A 23,099-nucleotide genomic window follows, 5' to 3' on the forward strand; every position below is an offset into this window, starting at 1 on the left:
TTTCCTCGAATTGCTTACTCCCGGCAAGGCTTTTGTACACTCCTTTCTCTATAATTCCCTTCAATAAGCTATTTTCTTGCTCAAGTGTAACTTGGCTAAGAGAATCATTAGTGGAATCAAGAGAACTACTAGAAGCAACAATATTGGATTTAGCATGATCATTGTTACTACTAGAGGAAGAATCTTTCTTGTTCTTGTTACTAGACTTGACTTGAGGCATGTAAGTGGATAAGAGTAAACGCTTGGCAATGTAAGAAGAACTTTTCTTGCGGAGATCATCATTGATTGCCTTTAAAAACTCATGCTCTTGCTCAAGATTGAGCTTTTCAAAGCGTAACTTCTCATGAGCTCTTAAAAGTTCTCGATGATCTTCGAAGATAGTTTCATGAGCTAACTTAAGAGTGTTTAGTTCTTTAGTTAGAGCCTCAATCTTCTCCTTATCATTGTCATTCGTTTTATCTTGATTAGCATGATTAATTGACGTTTCATCATAGTATTCATCACTAGAGTTGTCAACAAGTAAATCATCATCACCTAACAAGTCATCTTCATCACTATTAAAATCAACATACTCGGGGTGTGTTACCTTAGGACCTTTGGCCATGAAGCATCTTCCAATTCCTTCATTTGGTGAGTCAAATATGTCGTAGGAGTTGGTTGACACAAGTGCTAGACCGGCAACACCTTCATCTTGAGTATATTCGGAATCGGAGTGATAACTTCTCTCGGAGTGGTTGTCGGAGTCGGAGCCGGATACCCATTCACCAACATGAGCTTGATGTCTTCGTTTTGTGTAGCTCCTTGATGATTTTTCCTTCCTTTCCGAATCCTTGCTTCTCCGTGAGTGTCTTCGTTCATAACGATCATCTCTACTCCTTCTCTCTCTTGGTGGTGATTCTTCTCTTTTGCTTCTTCTTTTTGGAGAGTCTTCTCTTCTCTTGTAGGGAGCCGTACACTCATTGGAATAGTGTCCGGGTCTTCCACAATTGTAGCAGTTTCGCTCTCGACTAGAAGATCTTTTGTCATTGTAGGACCTTGACTTGGAGCTTCTATCTTTGCTTCTACTCTTGTAGAACTTGTTGAAGTTTTTCACCATTAAGCTCAATTCTTCATTGAAGTTTTGTTTCTCACTTGATGATGTAGGGGCTTCACATGAGGCTTTGTAGGCACCACTTGATTTGTTGTGAAGTTCCTCTTTATCCTTAAGTGACATCTCATGAGCAACAATTCTTCCAATTACCTCCGTTGGCTTGAGATCTTTGTAATTGGGCATCATTTGGATCAATGTGCACACGGTATCATATTTTCCATCCAAGGCTCTTAGAATCTTCTTGATGATGAATCTATCGGTCATCTCTTCACTTCCTAAGCCGGCAATCTCATTTGTGATGAGAGCAAGCCTAGAGTACATTTCAGCGACACCTTCACCATCCTTCATTTTGAACTTGTCAAGTTGACTTTGAAGCACATCCAATTTGGATTCCTTGACGGAGTCGGTACCTTCGTGCATATCAATCAAAGTGTCCCAAATTTCCTTTGCATTCTCAAGACGGCTGATTTTGTTGAATTCTTCGGGGCACAATCCGTTGAAGAGAATATCACAAGCTTGAGCATTGTATTGCAACATCTTCAACTCATCCGCGGTAGCTTCACGGTTTGGTTCTCTCCCATCAAAGAAGTCACCTTGCAAACCAACACACACAATAGCCCAAACGGCGGGGTTATGTCCAAGAATATGCATTTTCATTTTATGCTTCCAACTAGCAAAATTAGTACCATCAAAGTAAGGACCTCTACGGTGATAATTTCCCTCGCTAGACGCCATACTCTCCTAGGTTGTGAAACCAAGGCTATGACCACCAAAAGCTATGGAAATCAAAGCAAATGGAGACCAAAGCTCTGATACCACTTGTAGGATCGAAAGTATGTCTAGAGGGGGGTGATTAGACTACTTGACCAAATAAAAACTTAACCTTTTCCCAATTTTAGTTCTTGGCAGATTTTAGCTATTTTAGGACAAGTCAAGCAATCATCACACAATTCAAGCAAGCATGCAAAGAGTATATTGGCAGCGGAAAGTAAAGCATGCAACTTGCAAGAATGTAAAGGGAAGGGTTTGGAGAATTCAAACGCAATTGGAGACACGGATGTTTTTCCCGTGGTTCGGATAGGTGGTGCTATCCTACATCCACGTTGATGGAGACTTCAACCCACGAAGGGTAACGGTTGCGCGAGTCCACGGAGGGCTCCACCCACGAAGGGTCCACGAAGAAGCAACCTTGTCTATCCCACCATGGCCATCGCCCACGAAGGACTTGCCTCACTAGCGGTAGATCTTCACGAAGTAGGCGATCTCCTTGCCCTTACAAACTCCTTGGTTCAACTCCACAATCTTGTCGGAGGCTCCCAAGTGACACCTAGCCAATCTAGGAGACACCACTCTCCAAGAAGTAACAAATGGTGTGTTGATGATGAACTCCTTGCTCTTGTGCTTCAAATGATAGTCTCCCCAACACTCAATTCTCTCTCACAGGATTTGGATTTGGTGGAAAGAAGATTTGAGTGGAAAGCAACTTGGGGAAGGCTAGAGATCAAGATTCATGTGGTAGGAATGGAATATCTTGGCCTCAACACATGAGTAGGTGGTTCTCTCTCAGAACATATGAGTTGGAAGTGTAGATGTGTTCTGATGGCTCTCTCCACGAGTGAAGAGGAGGTGGAGGGGTATATATAGCCTCCACACAAAATCCAACCGTTACACACAATTTACCAATCTCGGTGGGACCGAATCAACAAACTCGGTCGGACCGAAATAGTAAACCTAGTGACCGTTAGAGATTTTCGGTGGGACTGACATGCAACTCGGTAGGACCGATATGGTTAGGGTTAGGGCATAACGTAATCTCGGTGAGACCGATTACACAAACTCGGTGAGACCGATTTGGTAATAAGCTAACCAGAGGGTTGGTCAGGCAAACTCGGTGGGACCGATTCGCTCTTCTCGGTGAGACCGAAATGTTACGAAAAGGAAACAGTGAGTTTACATTGCAATCTCGGTGGGACCGATCCGCTCTTTCGGTGAGACCGAAAAGTTACGAAAAGGAAACAGAGAAATTGCAATCCCATCTCGGTGAGACCGAGATCCCTATCGGTAGAACCGATTTGCTTAGGGTTTGGCAATGGCTATGACAAGTGAAACTCGGTGGCGCCGGGTTGAAAGAATCGGTAGGGCCGAGTTTGGCTTTGGGTTTAGGTCAAATGTGGATATGGGAAAGTAGCTGAGGATTTTGGAGCATATCATTAAGCACATGAAGCAAGAGGCTCATTAAGCAACACCTCATCCCTCCTTGATAGTATTGGCTTTTCCTATGGACTCAATGTGATCTTGGACCACTAAAATGTAAAATGAAGAGTCTTGAGCATATGAGCTAGAGCCAATCCTTTGTCCTTAGCATTTTGAGGGTTCCACTTTCACCATCCATGCCATGCCAATCATTGAGCTTTCCTGAAATGATCATCTTGGAATAGCATTAGCTCAATGAGCTATATGTTGTTATGGATTACCAAAACCACCTAGGGATAGTTGCACTTTCAGCACCGTCCGCTGCGCCCATGCCGTCCGTGCTCCATCCGCCAAGAAGCCCGCGCCAACCCGCCTCGACCGCCACCACGCCGTCCCGCCTCGACCGCCGCCGTGCCGACCCGCCTCGACCGCCGCCGCGCCGTCCCGCCTCGACCGCCGCCGCGCCGTCCGCCTGGTCCGCCGCGCCGTCCGCGCTCGAGGCGCCTGGACCGCTGCGCCGTCCACGCTCCATCCGCCCGGACCGCCGCGCCGCCAGGACACAGCAAATGAAGATCGTGGGGGTTGCCGATGGTGGAGCTGATGGCAGTTGCCTCCTTCCCCCTCCCCAAAAGGTGCAAACTCTCGAACGTCTCCCTCATTCCCCTCTTACCTACTCATTCGTTCTTCCATCGGCGCCACAGCAACAGTGGAGGCGGAGCGGCCCACGGGTTCCTCGCTTACCTGCCGCGCGGCGAGGCAGCCGCGGCCGGACTAGGAGCCTCGACATCTAGGATTCGCAGGCCATGGTCGACTTCTGCTCCGAACAGCACATGTCGGTATTACTTCACACTTGGCCCCCCTCCAGAATAAAAATAAATCAATGGATCGAGCTTTTTTGGTAATTTGATAACACCACGAGCAGTAATCGTGTTTGAAAGCCAAAAACACAGAATGTGTAAACTGTTTTGATGTACTGTCAGTTTAGGAGCAAAGTAACCATTAGTAAACAATCTAGGAAATCTGAATACATCTGCACGTCAATGTGATCTTCTGTTCATCCCTTGTACTGATTCTAACATTGATGGGTTTTTGCGGACAATGTTTTAATGCTAGCTGTTGTAAGTAGTCACTGTGGTTTCAGCATGATGCTTGCTGTATGGAGTTTGCAGTATCAGTTTGACGCATAAGCCTTTCGAAATTAATTCAACTTGACTGAATTTTACTTTCCTCTCTTCTCTCATGCTTAAATTTCGTGCTTGTGTTTAGTATGATGCGCAAGAGAGTTGAAGCCCGCCGCATTCCAACTCTGAGGGATGTGCATCCACACATGAAATGGAGTTTATGTCTCAAAGTATACCACAAATTCCACATTGAACGAATTGGCTTTGGTAGGAAGAGACTAAACTTGGTCGTGTTGGACACAGAGGTAAAGCTCGGGACATCTTTTTTTCCTATAATGTTTAACCATTTTGTTTATTCCTTGGAATTTTAAGCTGAAAATAGTAGGAGAAGTGCCTAATATGCTATAAAGAACAGAGTGGCAAATACATTAAAAAAAAGACAGGGAGCACAAGAAAAAGTATTCACCTTTGGACATGGTCTGGATGCTTTTCTCTGCAAACAAAAAATCTTGTTTTCTGTTTCCGCTCATTGATTTCAGCATGCCTGAAACCAGATGCAACTCCACCTTCCTCTGGTACAAAACTGGAAAAAGTAGGAAATAATTTTCTCAGTCTCATTTCCCTGTACTTCACAGTATTAAACACCACGTCCACCAAGAGTAACATATAATTCCACAGCCTTGATTGCAGCTTTACCAGCTTCATCCTTTTCATTAATTAAAATGCAACAAGTTTGCTACTTCTATGACAGTCTATTGACATGAAAGCCTAAAGGAATATTTCGATATTGTAGCACATCATGTGGATTGTTTATGTTAAACTGTATGGAGTATTGGACATGAGATATTTTGTCTGATCAGTTCACTCAGGTATCTCTTTTTTCTTAATAGCATATTTCATCTCAAATGGTGCTTTTTAACCAATTATTTTTAATTACTATATGCAGGAGGACATGAAAGAATTTCGACGAAAATTAGCTGTCATACTGTTGGAAACAGAACTTAATACGTTAAAAGGAAGTCCAATATATTATCAGCCTGACAATGAAGAAAATGTATCTGATTCTGATGTTGAGTTTCTGGAGGATCGAAAGCGTAAGCGGCAAGATTCACCCGATAGAGCCAAAGACAAAAGCCCCCTTCCGAACCCTATCATCGCTGCCGCGGACCCGCATGATTTAGTTGACGAACTATGCAACCACATCATGTCAATTAATGATGCTGATTCCCTGGAGTAAGCAACATGTCTAAGAAGTATAAAGTTTCAATGTACACTATTAGAATGTTACAATTATTAACAGTTTGTTACCTACAGGAAGGAGTGGGTGCGAAGCTCTAAACCCCATCCGATAGGATTAAGTCTCAGAAGGATTCAAGGTATACTCCACAGGGATCAGCCGTTGGACATTGATTGTTTCAACATGGCTATACGTATACTTGCATGTGACAAGGCCTTACTGCCAGTAGATCCTCCAGTGCGCTTTATGGATCTACAATTTTGTGTAAGTTACCCCAGGTCACAAACTATATTAGTATTTTCACCATCATGTTTCTTGACCATTTTTTTACCCAGACGTCCGTGATCGAGGCCGCCCTCACTTCTGCACGAGATTTAGATTCACGGGTACAGCCAGATATTCAGGCGCTAGCATCGTTGCTCCGTAGCTCGACTGAGATAGACAACATATCATCATGCAATTGGGTAAGTTTGGTCTATTTTATATGGTTGTCGTGATTAATGTTTGTTCTGAATGAGTGTTGCTTGCAGATATTGCTCCCTCATGCATTCCTCGGCCACTACATCTTGTTCGCAATCGACAAACATTCACGTCAAGTAACTATTTTGGACCCACTATTTCCGCCCTTATCCCCAGAGAGATATGCGTTTAAATTTCAGAGGGTTGCATTCTACCTGAATGATGCACTCGAATTAGCACAACCGGGTTGGAAGTCTGATACATTTGCCTGGCCACGTAAATCACCAATTGATGTTCCGATGAGCCTAGACCGGTCAGTTACTCTGAAAATCACTATGCATGTTTTAGATTTATTGTCATAACCTCCGAAGATAATGATAGTGTATTCATCTACAGGAATGAATCTGGTTATTTTGTTTTCAATTATATGCTCTGGCATGGTAACAAATTTGTTCGTCCAATTTGCATGGTGAGTGTTCTATATCACACGTTCATAAAAAGTTTGAAGCAAAATTGCATCCTAACATCATGCATTGCTCATGTAGGATGGTTATGAGTTGAGAAAGAATATTTTGATACACTTACTCGAGTATGATGCGAATGAAGCTGAAGACAATATCCCATATGATGTATGAGAAATTCTCAAGTGCCTCAAGTAGGAAGTTAATAAGAGATGATAAACTGGACTTGATATCTACGCATTGGTAGTCACACTATAGTTTTTTTTATCAAAATTTATTTTCCATCTCCATGGATTTGTTTACTGTATTTGCCATATGTTGTGGCTATTTATTTATAGACATGAATTTTGCGATGCAATATGTTTTGGAGACTGAAAAAATTAAGCTCCGGCACAACACAGATGCAGTCATTATCTTCTTTTCAATTTTATTATGCTTTCTGGGTTGGTAACAAATATGTGCAAAAGGCATGTAAAATATATAGTCTTCCGGCTATCATAAAACTCTTTGGTCGGTATCCACCGACCCATTGCTGTCAAACCCTACCTATATGGATTTGCATGCTACTTAATAATGCATGTGCAATTCATGTTGTACGGGTCTGGACAAGGAAATGGCCACAAAAATTGACGTGTTTGTCTTCTATCTCTAAATAAAAAAGGCTATATATGCAAAGGCAGGCTTGTTTGTCTTTTCTTGATTTGTAATATTTTCCGGTGCAACCAAACTATCTTTATATGCATGTTATTCTCATATATACTTGGATATTAGTCGAGACGTGCATTTGTACGTGCACGCCTACTAGTTAAGCATTAAATTGCCTTCCTCATCCTCTCCTTAATCTGTGTTCTTTCCACGATTGGTACAAGGAAACCGCCGGCTCCGTGCATGCTGCCCTGTGCTCGCCCTCGTCTCACCGTCCGTCGTCTGCGACCGCACCACACTACCCAGCTACAACAACACCGCACCGCTGCATCGCGCCTCTCCGCCTACAACAACGCCACGCTCGACATCACCACGTCCTCCCGTCCGCCGCCGGCGGCTGCACCGCGCCTCATTGACTAGGGCAACACCACGCCCGACAACGCCACGTCCGGCAGGCCTACGCCCTGCCACGGGAACGGCACGACGGACAAGCTCCGCCTGCACCAGGTATGTGTGTCGCCCAACTGTTTCCCACGGCCATGTCGGCGAGCTTCTCCATAGTCGCGCCTCCCCTGCTCGTACGTCGCCCCGACCAGCACGTCCAGCCACCATCTAGCTACCCTTTCTTCCACCTTCCGTTGCTTTCGTTTCTGCCTCCTCTCCCTATCTAGCACGCGTTGCCCACTGCCGCTGGCTGCTCATGTCCAACCTGTGCTTGGGCTCGAGCACATATGCCCACGTACATCTCCATAGATCACATGTGCCTACTTGCATCATGTTATTCTTACGGGAATGTCTAGGGCACATCTAGATGTGCCTTACTTATTGCACATCTAAGTGAGTGAATCAAGTATGAAGAGGAAAAGAAAAAAAAACAAGAAAAAATCCACACGAATCTCAACGTAAGATCAATGATATAGGACTTAGATGTGCAATACTTATGGCACATCTAGATATGCTTTAGCAAAACTGTATTCTTATTTCTTGCAGTTTTCTATTCTCGGATCTCGCATCACAAATAAATCTTCAGAAATTCATCGATCAATCTTTTGTTAATTTCTTCAGAAATTCATCAATCAATCTTTTGTTAATTTTGGTAATCTACTACCAACCAGTGTTTTCATGTTGAGTGCATAGTGCCCCTGGGTTAATGGATTCATGAACCTGTGCAATTTACTACTGGTATACGTGAATAAAAAAGCTACAATAATTAGCCAAATGCAGTGGCTTGCAATTTTATTGATAAACCTGCACCACTTGGGGGATTTATTGGTCTCACGATCCATATACTCTATCCGTCCCATTTAACAAGCTGGCTAAATGTATAAATGAATGCGTCGGACGTAGTACAATGAAAGCTGCCAGTTCAAACTCCTAATAGTAGATTCTGTAGGCAGTGTTGCTGGTGTTTTGGTTTTATATACTTCTAGAACCTAAAACGACCATAAATTTTGTGTGTTTTTACGGTACCCTATACCGCTGACAGGGCAGAGAGCAGTATATTAAAATCCGACCGCTCATTTTCTGAGGGTAGGATGGATGTAGGTTTGTTGTCAGCACAGCAGATAATGGCGACCAGAAATAGATTTGTTGTCCCACGACTCCTCCACGATGTCCTTTTACCTCTTGCTCCGGTAGCTCGAGCCTGACCAGAGGCGCCCGCCGAGCGGTCGTCATCGACCACGACCTCCGCCTCGAGCTCGTCTTCTTCGTCGCGCACCCGAGGACCACCGCTGGCATCTACGTGCTCCCTTGCCTGTCTCCACTGCGTTCCCGGCCATCTCCTCGCGTCCATCGAGCCCGTGCCGATCTGCCGCTCATCCCGGCCTCCTTTCACGTAGTTTTCGTCCACTGTAGCGTCATCTGACTCAAGCCGGCGCCCTGTATGCCATGGACGTATCCCTGGAGCTCATCCCACACACACACACACCCAGGACGCAACCATGTGCGTGCCAGTTCCCGCTCCCTGCCCGCAGCAACAGCCGCATCACACGCGCCACAGCCCCGCAGTGACTGCTCCCGCCTCCCGCACGCGAGCAGCCCCGCAGCCTCGTGTCGCATCTCCGCTATTAGCGGTCAGCGCAACCCTAGAGGGCAGGCCGTGGCAGCCAGCCGTCATGGTCTTGCCTGCCCGGCACGGCCAGCCGCCTTCGCGGACGAGCTGCGTGCGCCGGGAGGCGTCGCCGTCGGTTCCAAGGTGCTCCACCTTGCCGGCCCATCCGTCCTTGGCTCCTTACCGCGGCGGTCCAGTCCCTGTAGGGCGAGACGGCGGGCCTGAACCCTGAAGTCGGCGATGCGGCCAATGCCAATCACGGGTGAGACGGCGGTCGCTTCCGAAGGGCAGGTCGACCGAGACCGAGTAGATGAGCGCAAAGCTCAGACGCGGGGCACCTGCAGGTACGGGAGAGAGCAGCGGGGCGCCTGTGGATACGAAGACAAGGAAAGACTAGTCGCGACCTTGTAGTGGAGCAGCGGTGTCGGCGTGGCGGGTCCTCTCCAGCGCTTAGCGGCAGGAGGAAAAGGAGGGTGGAGGGACGGGAGAGAGCTGCGGGGTGTTGATGGCGAGGAAGATGGCCTGGCAAGACAAACCTCCTGATTCGCTATAAAAGGTCAGGCGCACACCGGCGGCGGCTGGAACTCGCGTGGGCGCGGTCGGGAATGGCGAGGGCTGGCCGGCGGGGTGGGCTAAATTTTTTTACTTCCCAAAATACCCTCGGGACTTGTATATTGGAGGAAAGGAGTGAAGCGATGCAAAGCTATACCGCTCGCGACTCAATTGCCAAATTGGAGCAGTATAGAGCGATCGATACCATTAGATTTTACAAATGGACGGTTAATATTTGTCCCCAGGTACCCTTAAAGAGCTCTAAATTTTGTGCTAATTCTGAAGATATTGTTCACATGCTAATACTGAAGATATTGTGTATACTGAAGTTTTACCATAGCTCCTCGCATGTGTTTTGTTACTGGAAAAAATCTATGTACGCTTGAACTGCTGTTGCATGAGCCAGACGTTGATTATGAGCTGAAATCTACTATTTGTAGTGAGACTTGAGAGACGCTTATATGTTGCTAATTCACAGTAGTATCCTTCGGAAGTATTTGTGTTAGAGTACGTAATGGGTCTAATGGGCCCGTTAGTCTTAGGGTTAATTAGAGATAAGAGTCGCTTACTTAGGGGTCAAGTAAGCCTTGCTTGGGAGTCAAGTAAACCTCTCTATATAAAGAGAGGAGATGTATATCAATCTAATCAAGCAAGAATTAAGAAGGAAATCCCTTCCATCTTGCCCGGCCGTGGGCAAAAGGCCCCCGGCCGGTCCTCTCGCGCCCTCCTTCTAGCAGCGCCATAACAATTTGGTATCAGGTAGCTCAGTTCCGATCATGTCTTCGTCGCCGCCCACCCCGTCGCTTCTGCTGCCGACCGTCACCACCGCGCCGCTGGCCATCTACACCACGCCGCTGCCCTCCCCGTCCATGCCGCTGGTCGCATCCTCCGGCGCCGCCACCGCCCAGATGTCGGCGCCCTCCACCGCACCTCCGTCCGCCGTCTACACCCCGGAGGAGATCACCGGGGTCCTCAACGACCTTGTCACAGCCGTCCAGGGGATCCGGCTGTACCTGGCCAGCCCCTACGGGCCGCCGCCGCCCCTGCCGTTGACCGCCACTGCCGGGCCGCCGGCCCTGTCGTGGTACTCGCCGCATCCAGGGGCCTCCGCGGCATTCGCTGGGATGCTGCTGCCCCAGCTGCAGCTGTCGCCCGCCGCCGCCCCGTAGTGGCCGCAGTGGCCGGCGCCGGCTCCCGCCGCGCCTCCAGCGCCCATCGCCGCCCCCGCGCCGCCGTGGCTGCCGTGGCAGCCGCCGCACCAGGCAGGCTTCGCCGTGCTCGCCGGACCACTGCAGCAGCCACTGCAGCTTCCATCCATCTCCACCACCGCCCAGCCGTGGCTGCAGTGGCGGCCGCCGCTCCTGGCGGCCTCGCCCAGCGCTCCGCCGCAGCAGCCGCTGCCGCTGCCCGATGCGCCACCGCCGCAGCTGCTGCAGCTGCAACAGCCACCGCCGGTCAGCTCCGGCCCCGCATCGACCGCGCCGCGCGGGAGTCCCGCTCCACCAAGTCCAGTCCCCGCCGTCGTCATCACCGCTTCCGTCTTGGATCGCTATCCGCTACGTGTCGACGGCGGTGAGGCTGCAGGCTACTGCACGCGGCCTCCTAACGCGTCGGCGTGTGCGGGAGATGCGTGGTATGCAGCTGCCGCTCCTCCAAGTTACCCTTCGCTGCGCAAAGGACCTCGATCTCATCCGCTGCGCCGGGGATCTTGGGCATGCGGTTTCCCCCACGGGCAGCGGGCATGCTGTTTTCCCCGCGGGCAACGACCTCAAAGTCTGCGACATCGGCGGTTGGGGGGCGCACCCCTCCTCGTCATTCTCCATCGCAAGCCCTCCACTCTTCCCTGTGCGGTGCAGACCAACAGCCGTCCAGCAGGAAGAAGCCATGGTGTCACCGACAGCAGCGCACCACGTAGCACCACTGCATTCCGTCACCGGCCGCCGCGAGAGCGCCTCTGCTGGTCACTCTTGCGACCACTTCCAGGTGGTCCTACACGTGCACTTCTTTTGTCTAGATGGTGTCCATGTGATCCAGGTGGCTGTACACGTGCACGTCCGACGTGCGGATGGTGTCCACTTTTTGTTAAGGGGTCCAAAATAAAGTGTCACAGTCCATTTCAGAATAATAAAACAAGCCGAGATGTAAAAGGCTTGTTTTTAGGTGTTAGGTTTGTGTTGCGTCGCGTCATGGTTATAAGTTGGTTAGGCTGCAACTTGAGGACAAGCTGCATGTCCAGGTGGGGTATAGTGTTAGAGTACGTAATGGGCCTAATGGGCCCGTTAGTCTTAGGGTTAATTAGAGATAAGAGTCGCTTGCTTAGGGGTCAAGTAAGCCTTGCTTGGGAGTCAAGTAAACCTCTCTATATAAAAAGAGGAGATGTATCAATCTAATCAAGCAAGAATTAAGAAGAAAATCCCTTCCATCTTGCCCGGCCGTGGGCAAAAGGCCCCCGGCCGGCCCTCTCGCGCCCTCCTTCTAGCAGCGCCATAACAATTTGTTTATTTGTTTTCTCACATGTACGGAATTGCATGCATGCTTTTTTGCCAGAAAATGTGCTTCAGAATTATGTGTTTGCTCGGCTATGCAAAATTAGGCAGTGAACTATTTTATGTCCAGAATAGATCATTTAATTGCACATGAGTCAAACAGTTAGGGGCATCTTAGACTATGCAGAACACAACTGCACAAGAGACTGTTAGCCTAACATCCTATGAATAATCCACCTTGTCCATACAACAATTTATATTATAGCTGTTATTGTGAAGATCACTAATGGGTTGACGTCACCGCGACGATATTGTGATGACTTTTATGAAACGTACAAGAATTATTTTATTAATTTCCTCATTTATTTTCTTTGCAGATGGAGTCTCCTAAACGTTCCAGTGAACGCACTCTCTTTAAAGACCTTTCCAACTCCGTCAACGCAAGTAATATTGATTGGATTATGTGTAAATGTACCATGTGATGCACATCAACTAGCTAAATTGTGTGCTTTTTAGGTGTTGTCGACATTAGTAATGGAGGGCAACCTACAGATATGAAAGGACGCAAGAGGCAACGTGCTAGGGAGCGATATGCGCAAGTGGATAAACAGAAAAAAGATGAATTACTACGGAAGTGCCGTGAAGCCTATCAACAAAAAAGAGCTCGACCATTAGTTAGTTCTGAAGAGGCGAAAGTGGGGGCAAGTCCATCCGTGCTCTCCCAAGTGCAGATAACGACAATTGGTCAAGGTGTGCTACACCATCGAGTGGCGGCTTATTATTCGCAGTTATATCATTTGCTGGTTCTCTACTTCAGCTAAACCATTTGATAATTTGTTTAACAAGGGGACATTGCATGGAACAAGGAAAATGAGGTTCTTGATGAAGATAGTGAGTGGTTAAGAAGAAATGACACATACCAAAGAGGATCAATTGATTTGCCATCCCATGGGCAAGAAAACCTCATGACTGGTATGAAGGCCGATAATTGGTGGTTAAAATGGAAGCAACTTTGTTAATAATTCATTCTGTACTATACTAAATATGTGATTTTTTTAAAAATTTGTAGATATTATTGCCATCAACAATTGCAGTAATGATGGGCCCACATCATCGATGATTCAACCACAACCCGTATATTCCAAAGAGCGGAAGAGGCTACGGGATAGGGAACTATATGCATTGATGGATAGCAAGAAGAAAAATGAACTTCTAAAAAGACAGCATGAAGCAAGGAAATCATCATTAGGTAAAAGTTGCCTAACACTGGACAAATATATCAGTAATATCATTTAACACAGATTGATCATCATATTTCCATGTCGACCACAACTCTTACTTTAGCGTTATCATGTGACTTCATTAGAGAATATGTCAGTAATATCATTTAACACTGATTGATCATCATATTTCCATGTCAACCATAACTCTTACTTTAGTGTTATCATGTGATTTCATTAGAGAAACTTGAATCAATAAGTGTGAAGGATAGGGCACGCTATGCCAATATGACTCCCAAGCAAAAGCACACAAAGATGGCATTGCGTGCGTCAGCGCGCAATACTCTAAGCAAGGATTCCATAGCCATGGAGAACCCATTGTATATCCCTAAGATTGTTCCTCATGGCTCCATACCCACATGTGATTGGTCTATTCCTGAAGTCAGCGGAACCCCTGTTTATATTTAGTCTGCTTCGGAGCAGATGTCGGATGGGGAGACCCATGATATGGATGTGAGTGATGTTCCACGGAGAAAGCATATAACACATGGAGAACGACATGCATTGATGAGTCGTCAAAACGAAGCATTCTATGAAAGTACTAAGAAGAATGAGACTGCACCGATGGATGAAACCTCGCCGATGAATTTGGAAGGCGTAAATGGTTCAGAACACCAAACCCAATCGATCATTGTTAATAATGGTAATGTTCTTCCTTTGTTATTATAATTATCTAATGGAATTCATTGATAGTTGTAATGACCATAATTTTATGTTGTATATTAATAGAAAACACATCTCCAACGTGCGAGACTGCCCAAAAACACCCAACACACTCACAAGGCAATGATTACGGTCAGTTTGTTAATTTTAGAACAAAAAACATTGCACAACCTATTTGAGGCATAGCGCTCATATATAACTATACAATAGGTGGTGAAGAGGGCGTCATCTTGGAGGAAGACTCAGAAGACGAGGAAGGCTACATGTTCGCTGGGATTGGTACTTTCATAATGTTCCATGTTGTAGCGTGTACATCATCACGATTTTAGTACTCATATTGTTCACTATCATTTCAGAGGATGACAACAATGACGATGTTGAAATGGACGAGTCTGACGACGAGTCTGCCTTAGTTGCAAGTGTTCCAGACCCCTATGACATGGTGTATAGCAAGATCCCAACAGACACACACAAGTTGAAGCCAGTGGAAGACTGCAAGCATTGTTATGCAAAGAAGTTTGAGCGTGAGACCATGGGGTTTTGCTGCCGTAAGGGGAAGATCAAACTAGCGAACCCGGATACGCCACCTGAGCTCATGAAGCTATGGACGAGTGATGACCCTGTTGCTAGGCATTTTCGTGACAACATTAGGTTTTTCAATAGCAATTTCTCATTCACCTCACTATATTGTCACCTTGATAGTGATACCACTAACACATTAAAGCATCCTATCTACACATTCCGTGCCCATGGCCAAATGTACCACAACATACAGTCATTTGGCAAACGAGATGGTTTGGATCGTAGTCACCTGGAGCTCTACTTCTACGATGATGATCCCAGTTTAGAGCATAGGTATCGCAGTTGTCGCAAAGAGCAGTGCCAGAAAGACAAAGAAGTAATCACACAACTGGTCGACATACTTCGTGGCAACCCATACTCTGAACACCTCCGTAGTATGGGTCATGTTGATCATGTGGATGACTATCACATAACACTTAACCTTGACCAAAGGATGGATCAGAGAAGATATAATGCGCCAACCACTTCAGAAGTAGCAGCTGTGTGGGTGGAGGGCAGTGAACGTCGAAGACAGTTCGGTAACAGTGTCATCCTGCATGGGAAGAATAGAGATATATATGGCATCAAGTCCTATCATGGATGCTATGATGCGTTGTCGTACCCTCTATTCTTCCCTAGAGGCGAACTTGGGTGGCATACTGATATCCCGAAGGAAGGTGTGTCCTATGAAACTATGATGGCAGCTCATGCAGTCCGTCTAGCTTGTGGTCATAGTAATGAGTCCTCTAATCCCGGTGATAAAGATGATGAGGATGAGGATGATAATGCAGGTTAGTGTCGCAATTAGTCATTACATGCGCACTCCATAGTTCGCGGTATACTCTCCAGTTTACAACACCATATATTTTCAATTTTCTATGCAGGTTCCGGAGGGAGACTATGTATGTTTGTGCGGGACTACTACTGCTACAAATTCCAGATGCGTCCCGGGATATTCAACCCAATCCTCTATGGTAAGCGTCTTTTCCAACAGTTTGCGGTAGACACATACATCAAGATAGAGAACTCCCGGTTGGACTATATATGGGGCCATCAAGATACGATAAGGGCAGACCTGTACCAGGGCTTGGTGGATAGCTTACATGTTGTGAGGGTAGGGCAGATGCTATTGGAAAAGTGTTATCTACATTTTTATCGGTGGTCCACGGGACAAGAGGCGTCGCTACATGGATGCCATGGCCTTAGTTCGAAAGTATGGCAAAACGTACGTCTTCCTCACAATGACATGCAACCCAAACTGGGATGAGATTAGGCAGGAACTCTACCCCGGTCAGACACCTCAGGACCGTCCAGATCTCGTTGTTCGTGTTTTCAGGGCAAAGTTGGAGGAACTCAAGAATAAGTTGCTTCAGAAGGACATCCTGGGCAAGGTGAGGGCTTATGTTTATGTGATGGAATTCCAGAAGAGGGGTCTGCCTCATGCCCACTTCCTTCTCATCATGGAGGGGCGGTACAAGCTCACATGCCCCGAGCAATATGACCATCTTATCTCAGCTGAGCTCCCAAACAAGAAGAAGTACCCTGAACTATACAAGATGGTCGTGAAGCATATGATGCATGGACCTTGTGGTGCTTTGAATCGTGACCGCCCATGCACAAAAGTGAAGGAAATATGCCCTAGAGGCAATAATAAAGTTATTATTTATTTCCTTATTTCATGATAAATGTTTATTATTCATGCTAGAATTGTATTGACCGGAAACATAATACATGTGTGAATACATAGACAAACAAAGTGTCACTAGTATGCCTCTACTTGACTAGCTCGTTAATCAAAGATGGTTATGTTTCCTAACCATGAACAATGAGTTGTTATTTGATTAACGAGGTCACATCATTAGCAGAATGATCTGATTGACATGACCCATTCCATTAGCTTAGCACCCGATCGTTTAATATGTTGCTATTGCTTTCTTCATGACTTATACATGTTCCTATGACTATGAGATTATGCAACTCCCGTTTACCGGAGGAACACTTTGGGTACTACCAAACGTCACAACGTAACTGGGTGATTATAAAGGAGTACTACAGGTGTCTCCAATGGTCGATGTTGGGTTGGCGTATTTCGAGATTAGGATTTGTCACTCCGATTGTCGGAGAGGTATCTCTGGGCCCTCTCGGTAATACACATAACATAAGCCTTGCAAGCATTACAACTAATATGTTAGTTGTGAGATGATGTATTACGGAACGAGTAAAGAGACTTGCCGGTAACGAGATTGAACTAGGTATTGGATACCGACGATCGAATCTCGGGCAAGTAACATACCGATGACAAAGGGAACAACGTATGTTGTTATGCGGTCTGACCGATAAAGATCTTCGTAGAATATGTAGGAGCCAATATGGGCATCCAGGTCCCGCTATTGGTTATTGACCGGAGACGTGTCTCGGTCATGTCTACATTGTTCTCGAACCCGTAGGGTCCGCACGCTTAAGGTTACGATGACAGTTATATTATGAGTTTATGCATTTTGATGTACCGAAGGTTGTTCGGAGTCCCGGATGTGATCACGGACATGACGAGGAGTCTCTAAATGGTCGAGACGTAAAGATTGATATATTGGAAGCCTATATTTGGATATCGGAAGTGTTCCGGGTGAAATCGGGATTTTACCGGGTTACCGGGAGGTTACCAGAACCCCCCGGGAGCCATATGGGCCTTCATGGGCCTTAGTGGAAAGGAGAAAGGGGCAGCCCAAGGGGGCTGCGTGCCTCCCCCCTTCCCCTAGTCCTATTAGGACTAGGAGAGGTGGCCGGCCACCCCTCTCCCTCTTTCCCCCTTGGGAATCCTAGTTGGAATAGGATTGGGGGGGGAGTCCTACTCCCGGTAGGAGTAGGACTCCTCCTGCGCCTCTCTCTCTTGGCCGGCGCCCCCTCCCCCCTTGGCTCCTTTATATACTGAGGTAGAGGCACCCCAAAGACACAAGTTGACACAAGTTGATCCACGTGATCTATTCCTTAGCCGTGTGCGGTGCCCCCTGCCACCATATTCCTCGATAATACTGTAGCGGAGTTTAGGCGAAGCCCTGCTGCTGTAGTTCATCAAGATCGTCACCACGCCATCATGCTGACGAAACTCTTCCCCAACACTTTGCTGGATCGGAGTCCGGGGATCATCATCGAGCTGAACGTGTGCTCGAACTCGGAGGTGCCGTAGTTTCGGTGCTTGATCGGTTGGATCGTGAAGACGTACGACTACTTCCTCTACGTCGTGTCATCGCTTCCGCAGTCGGTCTGCGTTGGGTACGTAGACAACACTCTCCCCTCGTTGCTATGCATCACATGATCCTGTGTGTGCGTAGGAAATTTTTTGAAATTACTACGAAACCCATCAAAAAGGTCGTCCTGCTTGCAAGAATTACTATCCTCGACCTTTCAACGCGGCTACGTTGCAGGGCAAGGATTCCTACCCGTTATACAGACGACGTGATGACGGTTGTAAAGCACTGGTCCAAAAGGAATGGCTGGATAATAGGTGGGTCGTCCCATACAACCCACACCTCCTACGTTACTTCAATTGTCACATCAATGTTGAGGCATGTAGAAGCATAAAGGCTGTTAAATACCTGTTCAAGTACATATACAAGGGCCATGATCGAGCATCTATTTCTCTGAGTGAGTCTGACAAGGCTAACAAAAATGGAGGTATAGATGAGATCAAACAGTACAGGGACGCTAGGTGGGTGAATCCTCCAGAAGCATTATGGAGGATATATGGCTTTGAATTGAGCAAGAACTCACCACCTGTGATGCAGTTGCAACTCCATCTGCCCAACATGCACATGGTGTCATTTAGAAAGGGGCAAGATATCGAACGAGTGGTTAACCAGGAAGGTGCAGAGAAGTCAATGCTTACAGAGTACTTTGAGGCAAATAGGTTACATGAGGAGGCTCGGTCTATCTTGTATAGGGACTTCCCTGAGTGGTATACCTGGAAGACAAGTAAGAAAAATAAATATTGGAGAAGAAGGGAATGAGATACAGGTGGACAAGTTGGAAGAACTGTGGCAGCTCATCCCGCAGAGGGTGAACGCTATTACCTACGGGTCCTCTTAAACCATGTCACTGGCGCCACATCCTATGAGGACCTAAGGACAGTTAATGGTGAGATCCTACCAACATTTCGTGAAGCTGCAGAGAGAAGGGGATTGATCGAAGGAGACAACACACTTGATAAGTCCCTCACTGAATCTACATTATATGAGATGCCATCATCTCTACGAAGGCTCTTTGCAACAATACTGATAGATATCAGGAATATGCTACAATCAATGGGCAAGGACATAGAGTCATTCCCTCTTCCTGGTATCAATGAAGAATATGATACTGCCTCCGGCATGCCAAGGGAGATCTTCGAGGAATCCACCATTGAGCTCAATGTTGAGGACACAAATCTATCAGACTCACTTAATTTGGATCAGAGGAAAGCCTACGATGAAATTATGTCTGTTGTTGACAGTGATGATGGTGGCGTATTCTTTGTGGATAGGCCTGGAGGCACCGGGAAGACTTATCTATATAGGGCACTTCTTGCGGAAGTCCATGGACAGAAAAAGATTGCAGTAGCAACAGCTACGTCCGGCGTTGCAGCTACCATAATGCCAGGAGGGAGAACAGCTCATTCACGTTTCAAGATACCACTGAGCATTGATGATGGTGGGTTTTGTAGCTTCACTAAACAGAGTGGAACTGCCAAGCTCTTACAGTCAGCTTCCCTCATTATATGGGATGAGGCTTCGATGACAAAGAGGCAGGCGGTGGAGGCGCTAAACAATAGTATGCGCGATATAATGAGCCGACCAGACCGACCATTTGGTGGAAAGACAGTTGTGTTCGGTGGAGATTTCAGGCAAGTCCTCCCTGTTGTCCATAAGGGGTCAAGGGCTCAGATAATTGATTCTTCACTGCGTAGGTCTTACCTTTGGGATTGCATGCGCCACCTAAAGTTGGTACGCAATATGAGGGCACATAGCGACCCATGGTTTGCCTAATACTTGTTGCGCATTGGTGATGGCAAGGAGGAGACCAATAATGATGGTTGTGTCCGCCTTCCGGACGAGATATGTGTGCCCTGTACTGGGAAGGGCACTGATCTTGATACACTGATAGACAATGTTTTTCCCAGTCTCGGTGCTAATATGTCTGATCCAAACTACATCACCTCCAGAGCAATCTTATCGACACGAAATGACTGTGTGGATAGGATAAATATAAGGATGATCAATCGTTTCCACGGAGATGAGATGGTGTATCATAGCTTTGATTCAGCAGTCGATGACCCTCATAACTATTATCCATCTGAGTTCCTTAACACTTTGACCCCTAATGGGCTGCCTCCACATGTATTGAAGCTCAAGATAAACTGCCCTATTATATTGCTTAGAAATATTGACCCCGCGAATGGACTTTGCAATGGCACGAGGCTGGTGGTTCGAGGATTCCAGAGGAATGTCATCGATGCAGAAATTGTGCTAGGGCAACATGCTGGAAAGAGGATCTTCTTGCCAAGGACCCCCCTTTGTCCCAGTGATGACGAGATGTTCCCTTTCCAGTTCAAGAGGAAGCAGTTTCCTATTAGGCTCAGCTTTGCCATGACGGTCAACAAGGCACAGGGGCAGACTATCCCGAACGCGGGTATATACTTGCCCGAGCCAGTGTTCTCTCATGGGCAGTTGTATGTCGCGCTATCTAGATCCACTGCTAGAAAGAACATCAAGATCCTTATCGCCCCGACTACAAACAATGAGAAAAATGTCTCAGACGATAGTAGAAGGAATAGCTCAAATTACAACAAAAACAAGAGCTCCAACAATAAGAAAAAGACCTCAGACGATAGCAGCATGAATAGCTCAAATTACTGCAAAAACAAGAGCTCCAACTGTCATGTTGGTAATTACACGAGGAACATCGTCTATAGGGAGGTACTTACATCATAGGTGAGATATCTGTCACTTATACTTTCAGTAATTATACTTTGCATTTTTTATTATGTGTACATATATTTTTGAATTAAACTAGATATTTCTATATTTTTAATTATGAGAGATTTATTTTGTGCAGGTCACCTCCGTCATGGGGAGTCATTCATGTTTAACACAAAGCTTGGTATTGTGTGTTACTGAGAGAACCTGAACCAACTATGATTTCAAATAATTGTGCAATAATTGATCATAGAAATTGCTTAACTTGATTGTCATACGATAATATGTTTGCTAAGTGAAGTTTGTGCTTCAATCACTAGGTGGTCGACAAAATTAAGATATAAGATAATTATTCACTGTTTGCTCATGACATTGCTTAACATAATAATTATGCAATATGAACACTGTACTTGAATCATCTATCGCCCGTAGCAACGCACGGGCATTTAACTAGTAAAAAAATCTTGATAGAAAGCAAAACCGAATGTCACTCGAAATAAACTTACCACAATTGGAACACAATTTCTTCATATGGAAGCAAAACTGAATGACGTAATAAGTTTTGCTTCCTAAGCAAACTAGATGATGTGAAATCTCATCTTGCTAGAGTTATGAGCCCCCTCCTATGTTGGAAACCATATACCAGAAGGAAACACCATCTGATTGTCTTCGAACAATCTTGTTGGCCACCGAAAAAGAAGTATTCTTGTTAGGAAGCAAAACTAAGTGTTACTAAAAATAAAGCTCACCATAATTGAAAACATAATTTGTCATATGGAAGCAAAATTGAATAAGGAAACAAACTTTGCTTCGTAAGAAAGCAAAATACAAGACTTGGAACACCATCCAATGGAAGTTGCTATGCGTGGACACCACACATGCACCAGTGTGTGTCCATGGGGAAGATGTGCTCTCTTCTGTCACGATAGAGCTATTAGTTTCACCAGTATCCAACATTAATTTGTAAATCTGAAGACCATATCTCATATCTATCTATATCTATATACCATATCATCAATATAAAAAAAATCAAAAACATATCTTATCTTTATCTATATCTATACACCATATCATCACCATCAATCATCATCAATATAAAAAAGATCGAAAGGGGCAGATCCTACTAATCTCGACCATCAAACTAGGTCAATCGTACGGCCTATATTGTTTCAACGCTGAGCGCTCAACAAGTTTAGCACGCATTAATATCATACCAGATATTAACATAAATGTCAAATACATAATTAATGCGCAAGTACTAGTAATATCTTACATAATATCCACGTGAAATTAATATACGTCCTAATATCAACCATTGTAGGCACACATTTACTAGTTAGTATCACAAAGAGATTGTCTCCTAGCTAAAAATAAGAAAACTATGTTTGCACTCGTTTTCCAGGATTAGGCACTAAAGTTTCCGTGCAAGGCGTGTGGATCCAAAAGTGGAGGAAGGAGAAACAAGTTTTCAACACGTAGTAAAACGGAGACCTGACGGTAGCATCGTACTACCAAATGTTGGCAAGAAATAGGATTGTGATTGGTGAAGGACCACCAGCCCCCCATGGTACGCGTGCACTGGATCCGAATGGATGCTTCGTTGAGTTGGTCACTGACTTTTTCTCCCCCACCACCCAAATCTGGTAAATCTAGTCAACGGTCAACTCGCGAAATTGCACGCACATGGCCTTCACTTTTTCCCAATGGTCAACGTACTTTTCGTGCGGCCACCGTGCAGTGTAACACTGGACAATTCAAACCTAAATTGTAGGACATCATTGTGTATCCAAAATTCCGAACGTGTTCGGGCATAAAAATGAGATAAAATCCACCCATTGCGGCCGCCGGAGACGCCCCTGCGTCGGCGGACAACCACCATGCGAGCGCATTTTTTTTCCCTTAAAAAAAAAGGTCGTCACTCACCCGCAGAGAAAAGCCTGCCCCTAAGGCTAGCCATAGTGGAGATAACTTAGGTAGTAACTTAACACATCCCAAAATAATTTTGCTTATGTGGCAAATATTTAATGAAGAAAGAGGTGTTTGGATTAATATAATATTTTACTGTAACATAGCGCTTCCCGAGGCAAAATTGGTCTATAAGACAATAAATAAAACAAACTATGACACTACTACTAAGATACTTTGCACTATGAGGGTAGTAATTTAGACTAGTGTCATATGCTAGTATCATGCATATGATATTAGTCTATGAAACTATATCTCTAATGCATAGTATCATATGTTGGTATCATAGAGGACTATATTTATTGCCATGCATGACACAAAGTAGCACATCATTTAATATGATATATGGTATTATGATATGATACTCAAGCCTCTTTTTCTTCAT

The 23,099-nt window shown here is 45.7% G+C and overlaps 1 protein-coding gene across 1 annotated transcript; it reads left to right on the forward strand.

The window, feature by feature from the left end:
* The first annotated feature begins 5,196 nt into the window (after positions 1 to 5,196).
* Positions 5,197 to 6,735, forward strand: LOC123083945 (uncharacterized). The gene is made up of 7 exons (XM_044505799.1): positions 5,197 to 5,273; positions 5,351 to 5,637; positions 5,719 to 5,905; positions 5,977 to 6,105; positions 6,172 to 6,413; positions 6,497 to 6,569; positions 6,646 to 6,735. Exons 2-7 carry the CDS (start codon positions 5,357 to 5,359, stop codon positions 6,733 to 6,735), a joined length of 1,002 nt encoding a protein of 333 aa, XP_044361734.1. The 5' UTR covers positions 5,197 to 5,273; positions 5,351 to 5,356.
* The last annotated feature ends 16,364 nt before the right edge of the window (positions 6,736 to 23,099 follow it).

This window comes from Triticum aestivum, chromosome 4A, assembly GCF_018294505.1.
Source record: "Triticum aestivum cultivar Chinese Spring chromosome 4A, IWGSC CS RefSeq v2.1, whole genome shotgun sequence".
Taxonomy (NCBI): domain Eukaryota; kingdom Viridiplantae; phylum Streptophyta; class Magnoliopsida; order Poales; family Poaceae; genus Triticum; species Triticum aestivum.